Here is a 15,700-nt window from a genome sequence, read left to right as displayed (position 1 = left end):
TACCTATATAAAATCACATTAATCGTAAAAGTTACTGTATTAGATTTATTGTTAACCCTTAAAACTATTCCTGTGCCATTCTTGAGGTCTCAGGGCATTTATAAACGAAAGTGAGGCCATGGATCTGCATATATGCTTTAAAGAACAGAGATCTATCAAAGTCTGATCTTCACAACATGTTTGTGGAAGTGTATCATGGCACAAACAAAGGAGATTTCTGAGGACCTCAGAAAAAGCGTTGCTGATGCTCATCAGGCTGGAAAAGGTTACAAAACCATCTCTAAAGAGTTTGGACTCCACTAATCCGCAGTCAGACAGATTGTGTACAAATGAAGGAAATTCAAGACCATTGTTACCCTTCCCAGGAGTGGTCGACCAACAAAGATCACTCCAAGAGCAAGGCATGTAATAGTCAGCGAAGTCACAAAGGACCCCAGGGTAACTTCTAAGCAACTGAAGGCCTCTCTCACATTGGCTAATGTTAATGTTCATGAGTCCACCATCAGGAGAACACTGAACAACAATGGTGTGCTGGCAGGGTTGCAAGGAGAAAGCCACTGTTCTCCAAAAAGAACATTGCTGCTTGTCTGCAGTTTGCTAAAGGTCATGTGGATAAGCCAGAAGGCTATTGGAAAAATGTTTTGTGGAGGGATGAGACCAAAATAAAACTTTTTGGTTTAAATGAGAAGCGTTATGTTTGAAGAACGGAAAACACTGCATTCCAGCATAAGAACCTTATCCCATCTGTGAAACGTGGTGGTGGTAGTATCATGGTTTGGGCCTGTTTTGCTGCATCTGGGCCAGGACGGCTTGCCATCATTGATGGAACAATGAATTCTGAATTATACCAGTGAATTCTAAAGGAAAATGTCAGGACATCTGTCCATGAACTGAATCTCAAGAGAAGGTGGGTCATGCAGCAAGACAACGACCCTAAGCACACAAGTCATTCTACCAAAGAATGGTTAAAGAAGAATAAAGTTAATGTTTTGGAATGGCCAAGTCAAAGTCCTGACCTTAATCCAATGGAAATGTTGTGGAAGGACCTGAAGCGAGCAGTTCATGTGAGGAAACCCACCAATATCCCAGAGTTGAAGCTGTTCTGTACGGAGGAACGGGCTAAAATTCCTCCAAGCCGGTGTGCAGGACTGATCAACAGTTACCGGAAACGTTTAGTTGCAGTTATTGCTGCACAAGGGGGTCACACCAGATACTGAAAGCGAAGGTTCACATACTTTTGCCACTCACAGATTTGTAATATTGGATCATTTTCCTCAATAAATAAATGACCAAGTATAATATTTTTGTCTCATTTGTTTAACTGGGTTCTCTTTATCTACTTTTAGGACTTGTGTGAAAATCTGATGATGTTTTAGGTCATATTTATGCAGAAATAGAGAAAATTCTAAAGGGTTCACAAACTTTCAAGCACCACTGTAATTAAAACCAGTTGCTAAATATATTTATTAGGGATACTGCCACCAGTTGTTTCTTGGCTGTAATTAAATACTTTAGTCCTACAACAAAGTATACTGTAAAACTGAACATGAAGTTCGCAAACTTTCAAGCACCACTGTATATAATGTCTGCCTGAGCAAATGATCACCACTTCCTAATATTAAAAACATTGAAAATGATTTGCTAATCAATCATGCAAGCTAAGATGCTTTCAAACATATGATGGATTAATATCATATAAAATATTATATGTTAAAAAAAGATAGAAGCGAAAGCAGGAATAAATAGTTGAGTAGAAGACATACGTAGGGGTTTCTTTCTTTTTTTAAAGCTAAGGTGGGGATTTCCCGCAAATATCAGAAATGATGTGGCTGGCTGTGCACGTTTTTTCCGTAAGTGCTGCTGCTTCCTTTATTATGTCACTTCTCTTTTTCTTTTCGGAGTGTCCTACAGCACATAGTCCAACCCACTCAAAGTTTCTCAAATATCACGAAGCCCCATGTTACTGCTACAGTCATTACTGACTTCCAAGAGATCAACATGGCTCAGGTATAGTCTTGTCATCATTTCTGTTGAGATGTTAGCTTTATGAAATGTCAGGCTGGATGTTTGAATGCATGAACGTGCTAGGTGAAATTGCTCAGATCATTTAGGGAAAGCACTGTCCATATTTGACTGAGTTGTTTGATTTGTTCATGTGCTTTCCAACACATTGCATGTGTGATGTGTTTCAATTGTGTGATGGGCTTTTGGATAGTTCTGTCACGCTGTAGGAAGCAAAGAAAATCACTTGATGTTAAATAGTAATGATCGAAAGTCAGATCTTGACTCCAGAGACATTTGTGCTAAGTGTTCAGTCAATTTAATCTTCGCTTGCATGCCAGTCTCTTCTTTGGGCTGGTTAACTTGTTGACTTCACTCTGTCTCAGCTTCCAGAAATGTGTGGTCTCTATATTTTTAAAGAACAAAATGCAGTCAACTTTGTTACTCTGGAGTTAATTGTAAGCCTCTGCATTTTTATCATTTTGAAACTTCTCTCCAGCGACACTTTAGATAAAAATTAAGTAGTTTACTATGTCAGCATAGATGACCAGCGAGGAGTTACCACTGAGCACATGCCATACTGGATAATTAACAAATTCACTCTACTTATGCCAAACTATTCATATTAAAACAAACTGTGAAGTCCATGTATAACACTCATCTCATCTCATTATCTCTAGCCACTTTATCCTGTTCTACAGGGTTGCAGTGTCTGCGTGGGTTTCCTCCGGGTGCTCCGGTTTCCCCCACAATGTAACACTGCATATGTATATATACATTCGGCTAACTGCACATAGTCTGATGTAAATGCTCCATTAATACGCTGTTACTCTCCGATCAGGAATAAGGTGTATAGAAATTATGAAGATTTCCTGTTTTTGTGTACACAAGAACACTTTTTAAAGTAATGGTATCAATATCAGGATACTAGCTTTAGTATTACTCAGTATCGCCCATCCCGACACAGACACACAGTTTTGCGGCTGACTGACTTACGGTATGCAAACAGACTTTCCTTGACCTCATTTCTTTGTGCCCTACATTTTCTTCAACTCACCTTTTTAGTTCCTGCATTGAATTACATTCACATGGCATTTAATTTAATAGGTCCTGTTTAACGAAATAAAACAGGGTGTGATTTTCAACAAATGAAAATCTCATCTCATTATCTCTAGCCACTTTATCCAGTTCTACAGGGTCGCAGGCAAGCTGGAGCCTATCCCAGCTGACTACGGGCGAAAGGTGGGGTACACCCTGGACAAGTTGCCAGGTCATCACAGGGCTGACACATAGACACAGACAACCATTCACATTCATACCTACAGTCAATTTAGAGTCACCAGTTAACCTAACCTGCATATCTTTGGACTGTGGGGGAAACCGGAGCACCCGGAGGAAACCCACGCGGACACAGGGAGAACATGCAAACTCCACACAGAAAGGCCCTCGCCGGCCACGGGGCTCGAACCCGGACCTTCTTGCTGTGAGGCGACAGTGCTAACCACTACACCACCGTGCCGCCCAAATGAAAATCTAATCTAGTAAATTCCAAATATGCATTGCTTTGTGACATTCTGTGTAAGCATTACGCTACTTGTGCAAGTACCACAGTGAAAACCGGGAAGTTTCCACATGTCACGATGTACAATAAACTCTGACATGAAATGATGAGATCATCGTTTTAGGGAGCTTTTGTATTAATATTAGATACTTACCACATTGAGCTCTACTACGTTCTTTATTGATGTGTTTCTTCAACTATAAGCCTGACTGAATTCATTCATTCATTCATTCAAGAAGCATGCTTGATGACAAGGTTAACTAGTGGAGCCTGAATTTTTTATGCAAACGTTTGTCTCTTCTTCATATATGTATTATCTCTATCTTCACACTTGACTCACACTTCTGTCAGTCAAAGGAAACCTTTATGATTATTTTGCATTGCTTCTAGCAAATAGGTGTCACAAAAGCATTATATTCCAGCACAATCTTAATTTAGTTCAATGCAAATAGTAAAGATTTAAGTAACTATTTTTAAACAATACTAATACCCAAGTTAAAAATGGTGTAGAGAGAACATCTGAGAATTCTCATCTCATCTCTCATTATCTCTAGCCGCTTTATCCTGTTCTACAGGGTCGCAGGCAAGCTGGAGCCTATCCCAGCTGACTACGGGCGAAAGGCAGGGTACACCCTGGACAAGTCACAAGTCACCAGGTCATCACAGGGCCATCTGAGAATTACAAAACAAATTAGAAAATACAAGGTTGATTTGGGGGGGGGGGGCAGGAAGACAAACACATTCAGACTGAAAAAACACTTGACTGGCTGGAGATGTGATCCAAAAATACTGACATAATGATACAATAAACCTGTACTATTACATTCAACAATGGCCTTTTATCAGCTTAACTCAAGATTTGTTTGCATTTTGTACACCAGAACTGTATCACTGAATACCTGAAGGCTGACAGCAAACAGGAGAAGATAGTCTTGCGCTTCTGTCTGGAAATGGTCACAGAGACACAACTGAGCGCAGACCAGAATCTAGAATTGGAGAGTTTCGATACAGAAGGTGAATGTGTTGTCGACGGAATACTTCCTCAAAAGATAAGAGGTGAGGTCCATAAATCCGCTGTGGCCACAAAGTACTGAGATTACTGAGTACAGAAATGAGCAAAGCTGCAAGTTTTCTGACGTGGCAAAGTACAAAGATGATTTTGTACCATGACACATAGACTGTACTTTAATTTTGTTCTTTGTGCTGCTACCCGTATGCTGAAAACATCACAATGTTAGATGTTCAAGGGTCTTTTATAGCTCTGCCTTGGTGCAACAGAAAAGCATTTGCCCTGTCGTTGGGAGGAAAAATGGCTATGCAAGTTCTACATAAGTAAATATTTCTGTAATGACCATGACATTGTTTTTCACTTGGCACAGGGTCTTATGAAAAAGCTGATGAATGTAAAGTTCTGATTCAGAATCGACGCCAAAAACTCTTACGCCCTGAAAATATCAAACCAAGAAGACAAACGGCTTGCATGAATAATTCCACCTCAGGTCAGTACACAGTCATATTTTTCTATAGTTCTATATTTTTCAAAGCCAAATAGTTTTACGTTTCCTGTCACAAAATAATTCCTGATAGATATAGTATTCGGTACCAAAACGACGTTTCACTGTAGGATTAAACATTAAATAATGTACAACTACAATATGTTTTTCACTAATATAGTGTTGATGGGGAATTTCTCCAAGATTAATGCTTTCATCCTTCCTGTCTTTCAGACATCACCATCTACTCCTACAAGTCGAATGTGTTAGATGATCTGGAAAAAGGTGTTCCTGTTGTATTGAAGATCAGTGACTCAAATCAATTTCTGAAATGCACATTCATAGGGAACAAAGCAAGTCTGGCTGTCGAGGTAAGACACAATCATAGTGTGAAATGTGAATACAGATTCATAGTGATTTCTTTTTAGCAGTCCTGATACATAAAACCAACCTCAATCCACTGATCTATGCTCTTTTTTTGTACTGTATATGATTTTATATGTTTTTGTTTAGTATGGTAATTGTACTTCATGTCATATGGCTGAAGTGGACATCATGAGACAACAATATATAATTCAGTGAACTTATACAACCCCAATTCCAAAAAAAGTTAGGAAACTGTGTAAACTGTAAATAAAAACAGAATGCAATAATTTGCAAATCATGGAAACCCTGTATTTCATTGAAAATAGTACAGACACAACATATCAAATGTTGAAACTGAAAAATTTTATTGTTTTTTGAAAATATATATGCTCATTTTGAATTTGATGTCAGCAACACATTTCAAAAAGTTGAGACAGGGGCATGTTTACCACTATGTTGCATCACCTCTACTTTTAACAACACTGTAAACATTTGGGAACTGAGGAGACCAGTTGCTGGAGTTTTGAAAGACAAATGCTGTCCCATTCTTGCCTGATATACAATTTCAGTTGCTCAACAGTTCAGGGTTGTCTTTGTCGTATTTTGCACTTCATAATTCACCAAATGTTTTAAATGGGAGACAGGTCTGGACTGCAGGCAGGCCAGTTTAGCACCTGGACTCTTTTACTACAGAGCCATGCAGTTTTAATATGTGCAGAAAGCAGTTTGGCATTGTCTTGCTGAAAGAAGGAAGGCCTTCCCTGAAAAAGATTTTGCCTGGATGGCAGCATATTGCTCTGAAACATGTATATATCATTCAGCATTAATGATGCCTTCCCAGATGTACAAGCTACCCATGTCATGTGCACTAATGCACCCTCATACCATCACAGATGCTGATTTTTGAACTGTGCACTGATGATAAGCTGGATGTACCATGAAATAGAAAACAGAAAGCCAGATATTGTTGTAGTAGGCAAAATTCACAAGCAAGGCTTGATTATAGATGTTGCCTGCCCTGGAGACAACAAAGTTTGCGATAAAGAAAAGGAAAAATGGGAAAAATATGAAGATTTAGCAAGAGAGATAAGTCTGTGGTATATGAAGAAGGTGGATGTAATACCAGTTATTGTGAGTGCACTAGGTACAGTCAATCAACAGATTGTTAAGTGGATAAAAAAAAGGGGTAAACATCAGGGTAGAACGCTTACAGACAACATCCCTACTTGGAACAGCTAGAATACTCAGAAAGGTTCTTGAATGTTCATGGTGTCACCTTAGTTCACCGGTTGTGAACATCTGGCATCTTTATTTCATCTCCAGCTAGAGAAGCTGCGTGAAAATGGAAATAATAATAATAATAATAATAATAATAATAAATGCCAAATGGTGGCCGAATTGCAGATCCCAAAGATGGTGGGGACAAATACCTTGGCATCCTTGAGCTTGATGATATCCTACATAGTGAAATAAAAACCAAAGTGGCCACAACATACCTGGACAGACTGAAACTCCTTCACTCCATGTTGCACTCCAGAAACCTCATTAAGGCCATCAATGCTTGGCCTGTAGCTGTCGTTCGCTACAGCGCCTCTGTCTTGAGGTGGGCTCAGGCAGAAATTAATGAGCTCGATAGAAAGACCATGACGAATTGGGTACTCCATCCAAAAGCAGATGTACAAAGATTGTACATGAAGAGGAACAGAGGTGGGTGTGGATTGATCAGTGTAAGGGAGTGCATTGAGAGTGAGAGGAAAAAATCTGGAATTTGTGTGGAAAGTATGGCTATGCCACGGAAGACAAGCGGTATCAACATACACCTGAGAAAGTGCCGGATGAGGAGGGGAAGCCCAAGATCCTTTGGGTCTTTGAGTTCCAAACTGACCATGTAATTGAAGCTCGAAAACCTGACTTTGTGGTCTTTAAGAAGGAGCAGAAGGAATGCCTGATAATTGATGCAGCAATGCCAGGTGACCATAACATTTTCACCAAACAGGCAGATAAGATCACCAAGTATGCACTACTGAAAGTCAAGATCTCAAAAATGTGGGACCTGCTAGAATCAAAGATCAAGGTTGTTCCAGTTGTTATTGGCGCCTTGGGTTCAATTCCAAGGATGTTAAAAACATACTTTGACATTTTGAATATAAAGTATGACATATTATGACCCTACAAAAGTCAGTTCTGCTCGGAACTGCTCACATATTGTGAAAGGTGCTGTCTGTCTGAGGTCCTTGTTCCGACTTGACAGATAGCTGAAAACTCCAGTACACTAATGTCACCACAATTTCGTATTGTGTGACAATGCAATAATAATAATAATAATAATAATAATAATAATAGTTTATTAGCTTTATCCAAAAGAAAATTTGGCTCTTACAATGCTAAAAACTAAGATAAAAACACACACTTAAATAGGCTAAGAATATAATAAAAAAATTCTAAGGAAAAAAAACATGTATACAATCTAAAAGAAATCTTATTAAATGATACTAATAACAGCATACAGCAACAAAAACAATAATTATAATAAAAAGTATATAAACAGAGCAAAACACTGTGCTCGAGTGAAAAAGCACTTTTTACTGAGGTTGCATTGTTCATTTAAACTGGTACAGTTTCTCACATCTTTAGGAAGAGAATTAAATATATTGGCTGCACCATCTTGAAAAGTACCTGATATTAACGGCACCTTAAGCTTAGGTGTATTAGATGAGTGGAGAGACCGTGCTGGTACGTGTTGTTCTAACTTAAGATAAGAAGGCCAATAACTACAATGCAATATCATACATATTAACTTGCACAAACGAAACTCTCAACGCTCCACAATGGGGAGCCAGCCTAGTTTAAGAATATCAGATGTCTGCAAAACATAATGCTTAGTTATGAAACTCGCAGCAGCCAGCTGTAAACGCTGTAATCGCTAAACAAGGTAAACAGGTATGGGATAAAATACTGAATCATTCAAATCTATTTTAGACAAAATAAGGGATTCAGCTAACTGTTTCCTTATGTGAAATGGAGCAAGGTTGTTAAGTTTTCTAAGAACAGCTAATGTCCCATAGCAACTAGAAATCTTTGAGTTGATATCGCTGTTCCACTTCAAAGTTTGATGGATCTCAGTTCCAAGATGATGAGTTTTGGCAATCTTTTCAAGCACTTGTCCATTAACAGAGAGATTAGCTTGGTAGTTATCAAGCCAGTGAGCATGTGTAAGTTGTTGAGTTGACAGCAGCATTATATGCTTGGTTTTCTGTGGGTTTAAGACAAGGTTGTTGTCGTGAGACCAAGATGACAGTTGGTCAAGGGCATGTTGTAATATACAGTTATGTGCAAAATAATAGCAGTCTAACATCACTAATGTGTTTAATTACTGATTTTGGCAGAAAGGATAATACAACATGGGAAAAAATAGGTGTAGCCGAGTAATGGGCAACCAACAGAATCAACAGTCATGACGTGCACTCTGCTAATTGGGTGCAATTGACTCATTTAATGAAAGGGGCATGTTCAAATTAATAGCAGTGTGGAGTTCAATTAGAGAGGTCATTCATTCTGTGAAGAAACAGGTGTCAATTATGGCCCTTATTTAAAGAAGAAGGGCAGCAAATGTTGTACCTGCTGGTTTTAGCCCTTGCTCAGTGAGTAAAATGGGTCGTTCCAGACATTGTACCAAAGGAGAAAGAACTTTGATCAAGAAGTTGACTGGAGAGGGGAAAACATATAAAGAAGTGCAGAAAATAATTGGCTGCTCAGCTAAAATGATCTCAAATGCTTTAAAATGGCAAACAAAACCCAAAACACGTGGTAGGAAAAGAAATATTACCATCCGCGTAGATCACAGAATAACAAGAATGGCAAAGAAGCATCCAATGATCAGCTCCAGGGAAATCAAAGAAGATCGTCAGTTACTTGGGAGTACGGCAACAATCAGAAGATGCCTATGTGAAGCCAAACTATTTGCAAGAAACCCTCGTAAAGTACCATTGTTGAAAAAAAGATGTGTTGAAAAGGTTACAGTTTGCCAAAGAACACATTGACTGGCCTAAAGAGAAGTGGCACAACATTCTATGGACAGATGAGAGCAAGATTGTTCTTATTGGGTCTAAAGGCCACAGACAGTTTGTGAGATGACCCATAAACAGTGAATTCAAGCCACCGTACACTGTGAAGACTGTAAAACATGGAGGTGCAAGCAGAATGGTTTGGGGATGTTTCTCATACTTTGGAGTCGGGCCCATTTATCGCATACCAGGCACCATGGACCAGTTTGAATATATCAAAATACTGGAAGAGGTCATGTTGCCTTATGCTAAAGAAGAAATGCCCTTGAAATGGGTGTTTCAGCAGGACAATGACCCCAAACACACCAGCAAGCGGGCAACATCCTGGTTCCAGACCAACAAGATTGATATTATGAAGTGGCCAGCCCAATCTCCAGACCTCAATCCGATTGAGAATTTGTAGAGTGGCATCAAAAATGCTGTTTTTAATGCAAAACCCAAGAATGCAGAAGAACTGTGGAATGTAGTCCAGTCAGCTCGGGTTGGAATATCTCTTCGCAGGTGTCAGATGTTAGTTGACTCCATGCCACACAGATGTAAAGCAGTTATCAGAAATAAAGGTTATACAACTAAATATTAGTTTCGTGATTAACAGAAAAGCTAAATCTGTAAACAAATTTCAGTTTATACTGTAAATATTCAAGTTTGTAAATGAAAATGCAGACGCTGCTTTTTTTTAACAACCTATTATTCTTTTTTCTTCATTTTCAGTTTAAAATTGATATTTTGTTCATGTTTTCATTTATAATTGAATATGCAGTGCTCCCAGTGCCTTTGTGTATATGGAAATAAATGCTATTATGAGGATTGAGCTTTTTCTCAATTGTTTTAAACACGCTGCTATTATTTTGCACATAAGTGTATATCAAGTGATGTTATATATGGTTTTAACTTGAATTTGTGGATGCAATAATGAACTTTTCACAAACAATGGTTTTCTGAAGTGTTCCTGAGCCCATACAGTGATTTCCACGACAGACATGTCTGCTTTTAATGCAGTGTCGCCTGAGGGCCTGAAGATCACCGGCATCCAATGTCAGTTTTCAGCCTTGTCTATTGCATACAGAGATTTCTCCAGATTCTCTGAATCTTTTAATGATATTACAGTGAGAGTAAAAAGTATTTGATCCCTTGCTGATTTTGTTGGTTTGCCCACTAATAAAGACATGATCATTCTATACTTTTAATAGTAAATGTATTCTAACATGGAGAGACAGAATATCAAAAAGAAAATCCAGAAAATAACTTTAAAGAATATATATTAATTGATTTGTATTTCATTGAGGGAAATAAGTATTTGATCCCCTAGTATGCATTAGGAGTTCTGGCTTTCACAGACCAGTTAGACACTCCCAATCAACTTGTTACCTGAATTGAAGACACCTGTTCTAACTAATCACCTGTATGAAAGACACCTGTTCACAGAATCAGACAATCAGACAGATTCCAAACTCTCCAACATGGGTAAGACCAAAGAGCTCTCTCAGGACCTCAGAGACAGGATTGTTGACCTGCACAAATCTGGAATGGGCTACAAAAACAGCAAGATGCTGGGTATTAAAGTAACAACCATTGGTGCAATTGTGAGAAAATTTAAGAAGTATAACATGACCATCAATAGACCTCGGTCTGGTGCTCCACAGAAGATTTCACCTCGTGGGGTGGCAATGATCATGAGAACTGTGAGAAATTGGCCTGCAACCACACAGTGGGAGTTAGTGAATGACCTCAAGGCAGCTGGGACCACAGTCACCAGGAAAACAATTGGCAACACTTTGCGCCGCAATGGATTAAAATCCTGCAGTGCCCGAAAGGTACCCCTGCTTAAGAAGGCACATGTGGAGGCCCGTCTAAAGTATGCCAATGATCACCTCAAAGATGTACAAAGTGATTGGGAGAAGGTTCTGTGGTCAGACGAGACCAAAATTGAACTATTTGGCCTAAACTCTACTCGTCATGTGTGGAGGAAGAAAAATGCTGCCTATGACCCCAGGAACACTGTGCCCACCGTCAAGCATGGAGGTGGAAGCATTATGTTTTGGGGGTGTTTTTCTGCCAAGGGCACAGGGCTACTTCACCGCATCAGTGGGAAGATGGATGGAGCCATGTACCGTGCAGTCCTGAGGGACAACCTCCTCCCCTCTGCCAGGAAGTTGAAAATGGGCCGTGGTTGGGTCTTCCAACATGACAACGACCCGAAGCATACAGCAAAGGCAACAAAGGAGTGGCTCAAGAAGAACCACATTAAGGTCATGGAGTGGCCCACCCAGTCTCTGGACCTCAATCCAATCGAAAATCTATGGAGAGAGCTGAAGGTCCGAGTTGCCAAGCGACAGCCCACCAACCTTAATGATTTAGAGAGGATCTGCAAAGAAGAGTGGGCCAAAATTCCCCCTGATATGTGTGCTAACCTTGTGGTTAACTACAACAAACGTCTGTCCGCTGTGCTTGCAAACAAAGGCTTTGCCACCAAGTATTAAATGCTTTTGGCTAGAGGGATCAAATACTTATTTCCCTCAATGAAATACAAATCAATTAAAATATTATATTCTTTAAAGTTATTTTCTGGATTTTCGTTTTTATATTCTGTCTCTCCATGTTAGAATACATCTACCATTAAAAGTATAGAATGATCATGTCTTTATTAGTGGGCAAACCAACAAAATCAGCAAGGGATCAAATACTTTTTACTCTCACTGTATGTACCATAGATGATGCGATCCCCAAATTATTTGCAATTTTACATTGAGGAACGTTATTCTTCAATTGTTGCACAGTTTGCCCATGCAGTCTTTCACAGAGCAGTGAACCCCTCCCCATCTTTACTTCTGAGAGACTCCGCCTCTCTGTGATGCTCTTTTTATACCCAATCATGTTACTGACCTGTTGCCAATTAACCAAATTAGTTTTTGTTAGCATTACACAACTTTTTCAGTCTTTAGTTGCCACTGTCCCAACTTTTCTGAAGTGTTGCTGACATCAAATTCAAAATAAGCATAAAAATCTCAGTTTAAACATTTGATATGTTGTCTTTCTATTATTTTCAATGAAATGTAGGGTTTCTATGATTTGCAAATCGTCATATTCTGTTTTTATTTATGTTTTACTCAGTGTCCCAACTTTTTTGGAATTGGGGTTGTAAATTACTGGACTTTGCGATTCGATCTATAATTCTTCTAACTCATCCAAGGAGCTTTGTTAGTCATGATTGATGACTTGGATCAGTGGGAAAGCTTAAATAACCTTAAAAACTACAACATAAATCTGATCAACATGGCTGACTGTTCTAATAGAGTAGTAAACATTAATCATCATTCAGTTCAGTAGGTTAAAGTTAACACCTTTTTCAATATGTTTGGCCATAGACCAACAGTATTGAATATTTTATTTTTCAGTACTGGGAACAGGATCAACTGGATCTTATCTATAAGAATGACCCAGCCACTTGGCCTTTTGTCTTCTACCTCTCGACTACGAAGGACAACTGCCGTCGCTTCGAGTCAGCCGAGTGCAATGGTTGGTTCATCCGCACAGAATCCGACTCTGTGTACATGGATGAACATAGAGAAAAAGATTCAGATAATTATTACTTCTACGTTATACGTTTATGCAATACAACAAAGTCAAAGTGAAGTATGATGATAACCAATAGGTGCTATTATACAGAACTGAATTTATTCCATGTGGACTTCTAATTAATTCTGCATAATTAAGCTATCATGAAATATCTCTCAGTAAGCACTGTGTGAATTGATTATCAGCATAGAGAGAGAGAGAGAGAGAGAGAGAGAGAGAGAGATGGTTTAAGTTTTTTGCTTTTTGACATTTATTTATCTCAAGTTATTTTTTTCTTTTAGTGATAGTGATGTACATTATAGTGAAATACTGTACACTCATCTGCCACTTTAATCAGAACTTGTTCTTGATTGTAAGATTCCTGTTCTTGGAACCCAATGTGGTCTTCTGCTGTTGCATGCTGAGATGCTTTTCTGCTATATCCTCCCTGGCAGCTCGAATCAGTCTGGGGTGGGTTTCCAGACTCTTAAAGCCAAAAGAGTCTTAAATTACCTCTTAAGCTCCATCGTCAAGTTAATGTGGTTTTCCCGAACAACATCGTAGCCCAAGTAGTCCTTTAGGTGGCTTGGAATTTACGAGAGACCCGGACCACTCGTTCAAAACAAAGAGTGACTCACTCACAGCCAAATACACAGAATGCGCATGGGCCTCCGAGGGACTTTCATAGTCATTGGGGGAAACTGGTGTTCACTCTGCTGATGGCGTTAAATTATTTTTTTCTTGTACATTGCAAGTACATCGAGTTAATTATTAAATAAATATACACAAAACACTATGAATATATTTCAATATGTTATGGAATTACGTATGGATATTGGAATGTCACATTTATATCACTACATTTTAATGAAATTTAACTCCATTAGGCAAGTGATTACCTAATTTAGTGTCATAAATGAGACACATTTCTGCACCTCTAACATTGTGTGTGTGTGTGTGTCTCTCTCTCTCTGCGTGCATGCACTTATAAGGGAGAACATTGCCTACTCTGCACTATGGGTAACAGTTGAAATAATCCTGACTGCATGATTAGGGGATAACAGTGAAATGAGCGAGCAGGGGGAACACATTTACCTAATTATTTAGCTTATTATTTGCTCATTCTTTCATGTGAACATTTGTTCATTTAATTAAAAACACGCTTGGAATAAAAAAAAATGTCCAAAAACGTAAAATAGTTTCATTAATTAATTACCACATTGTATACCATATGTAATGCTTCCAGATGATACTATATCTTATCTTATTTTAAACACTTTATATTTCATTAGATTTTGGTTAAAAATGAACGCCATGTGACCTTATTGACTGGATTTAGCAACTAATAATGCCTCCAGCAATGACAGTACGATTGCCTTTAGCAACTACTAATGTCTGTATTGGGGACACACATTGCAAAGACGCTCTTTGTCCTGTTGCTCGTTGGACTCCTTCTTACGTGTGAGTTCGGGAAAACCACGTACAGAGACAATGTTCATTGCTTAAGAGAATCTCTCAGCTCGCTCTTTAGCCTTAAAGGGCAACATTATCGGGAAACCCACCCCTGGCCATTTTCTTCTGACCTCTCTTATCAACAAGACATTTGTTTCCACCCACAGAACTGTCGCTCACTCACTCTGTGGTTTTTGTTTTTTGCACCATTCTCTGTAAACTCTAGAGACTGTTGTGTGTGAAAACCCCAGGAGATCAGCAGTTTCTAAAATACTCAAATCAGTCCATCTGGCTCAAACCAACACCCATGCCACAGTGCAAGTCACAGAAATCACCATTTTTCCCCATTCTGATGTTGGAAGTGAACATTAACTGAAGCTCTTGATTTTTATCTGCATGATGTTATGAATTGTGCTGCTGTCAAGGGATTGGCTGATTAGATAACTGCATAAAACAGCAGGTGGATGGGTGTACCTAATAAAGTGGCTAGTGCGTGTGTACAGTATGTGTATAGATAGAGATGCTAAATATGGTAATAATATGCATCGCTGCTGAATATCACTGTTAATAATAATATCAGATAGTAATTGGAGTCTGAATATCATTTTATTCACTTGATTATTATTGTGTAACCTTTAACTGCCATTGCAGTCAGTCATAAGTAATATGTATCATATCACAGTTTACTGACTCTCCATTCGAAGTATTTTTATGTCTGATTTTCATTGGTGTGTCCATTTCTTTGCTATCTCAATTACAAAATGTTTTATTCTCATTAAACAATTTATATTCATTTCCCACCTTATTTTTCATTCTTCCCCTTATAAGCACTGGTGGTCATAAAAATAAAAGGGAACTGGAGTAAAGCTCAGTTTATCTGTGGGAGATACAGTCATTTGCTGACAGGGTTTTGATCCACTTGAGTCTACTGTTTGAAGGAAGAGTCACTGCATATTAGCAAGATTTCTATTTTGATGGGAGTGGTCTATTCCAGGATGACCACGCCCCTTCAATGGGCACGAGGGGGTACCTGAATGGTTTAATGAGGGTGAAAATGGTGTAAAGCATATATTATGGCCTTCAATCATCATATCTGAACCTTGTCTAAATTATACTTGTAGAAGCTGATCGTGGTGGCCGGACAACTTTACTTTACGTTGGTTTTTCCTTTAACTAGTCACACAATTTTATTTTGGATGTGTTTTCAT

General features: G+C 38.7%; 1 protein-coding gene across 1 annotated transcript; it reads left to right on the top strand.

The window, feature by feature from the left end:
- Positions 1-1,923: 1,923 nt before the first annotated feature.
- On the top strand, positions 1,924-15,238 carry LOC132875026 (uncharacterized). Its single transcript, XM_060911594.1, has 5 exons — positions 1,924-2,007; positions 4,444-4,618; positions 4,942-5,061; positions 5,290-5,426; positions 12,881-15,238. Exons 1-5 carry the CDS (start codon positions 1,999-2,001, stop codon positions 13,115-13,117), a joined length of 678 nt encoding a protein of 225 aa, XP_060767577.1. The 5' UTR covers positions 1,924-1,998; the 3' UTR covers positions 13,118-15,238.
- The last annotated feature ends 462 nt before the right edge of the window (positions 15,239-15,700 follow it).

Source organism: Neoarius graeffei, chromosome 27 (genome assembly GCF_027579695.1).
Source record: "Neoarius graeffei isolate fNeoGra1 chromosome 27, fNeoGra1.pri, whole genome shotgun sequence".
In the NCBI taxonomy this organism is placed as follows: domain Eukaryota; kingdom Metazoa; phylum Chordata; class Actinopteri; order Siluriformes; family Ariidae; genus Neoarius; species Neoarius graeffei.
Note: the sequence above shows the minus strand (reverse complement) of the source record. Positions and strands in the feature narration are given on the sequence as shown.

What these genes read in the sequence shown, in the direction of transcription:
- LOC132875026 (XM_060911594.1), top strand. An exon ending in ACTTCCTCAAAAGATAAGAG is followed by an intron (nt 4,619 to 4,941) that starts GTGAGGTCCATA and finishes CACTTGGCACAG; the next exon opens with GGTCTTATGAAAAAGCTGAT. An exon ending in AAGCAAGTCTGGCTGTCGAG is followed by an intron (nt 5,427 to 12,880) that starts GTAAGACACAAT and finishes TTTATTTTTCAG; the next exon opens with TACTGGGAACAGGATCAACT.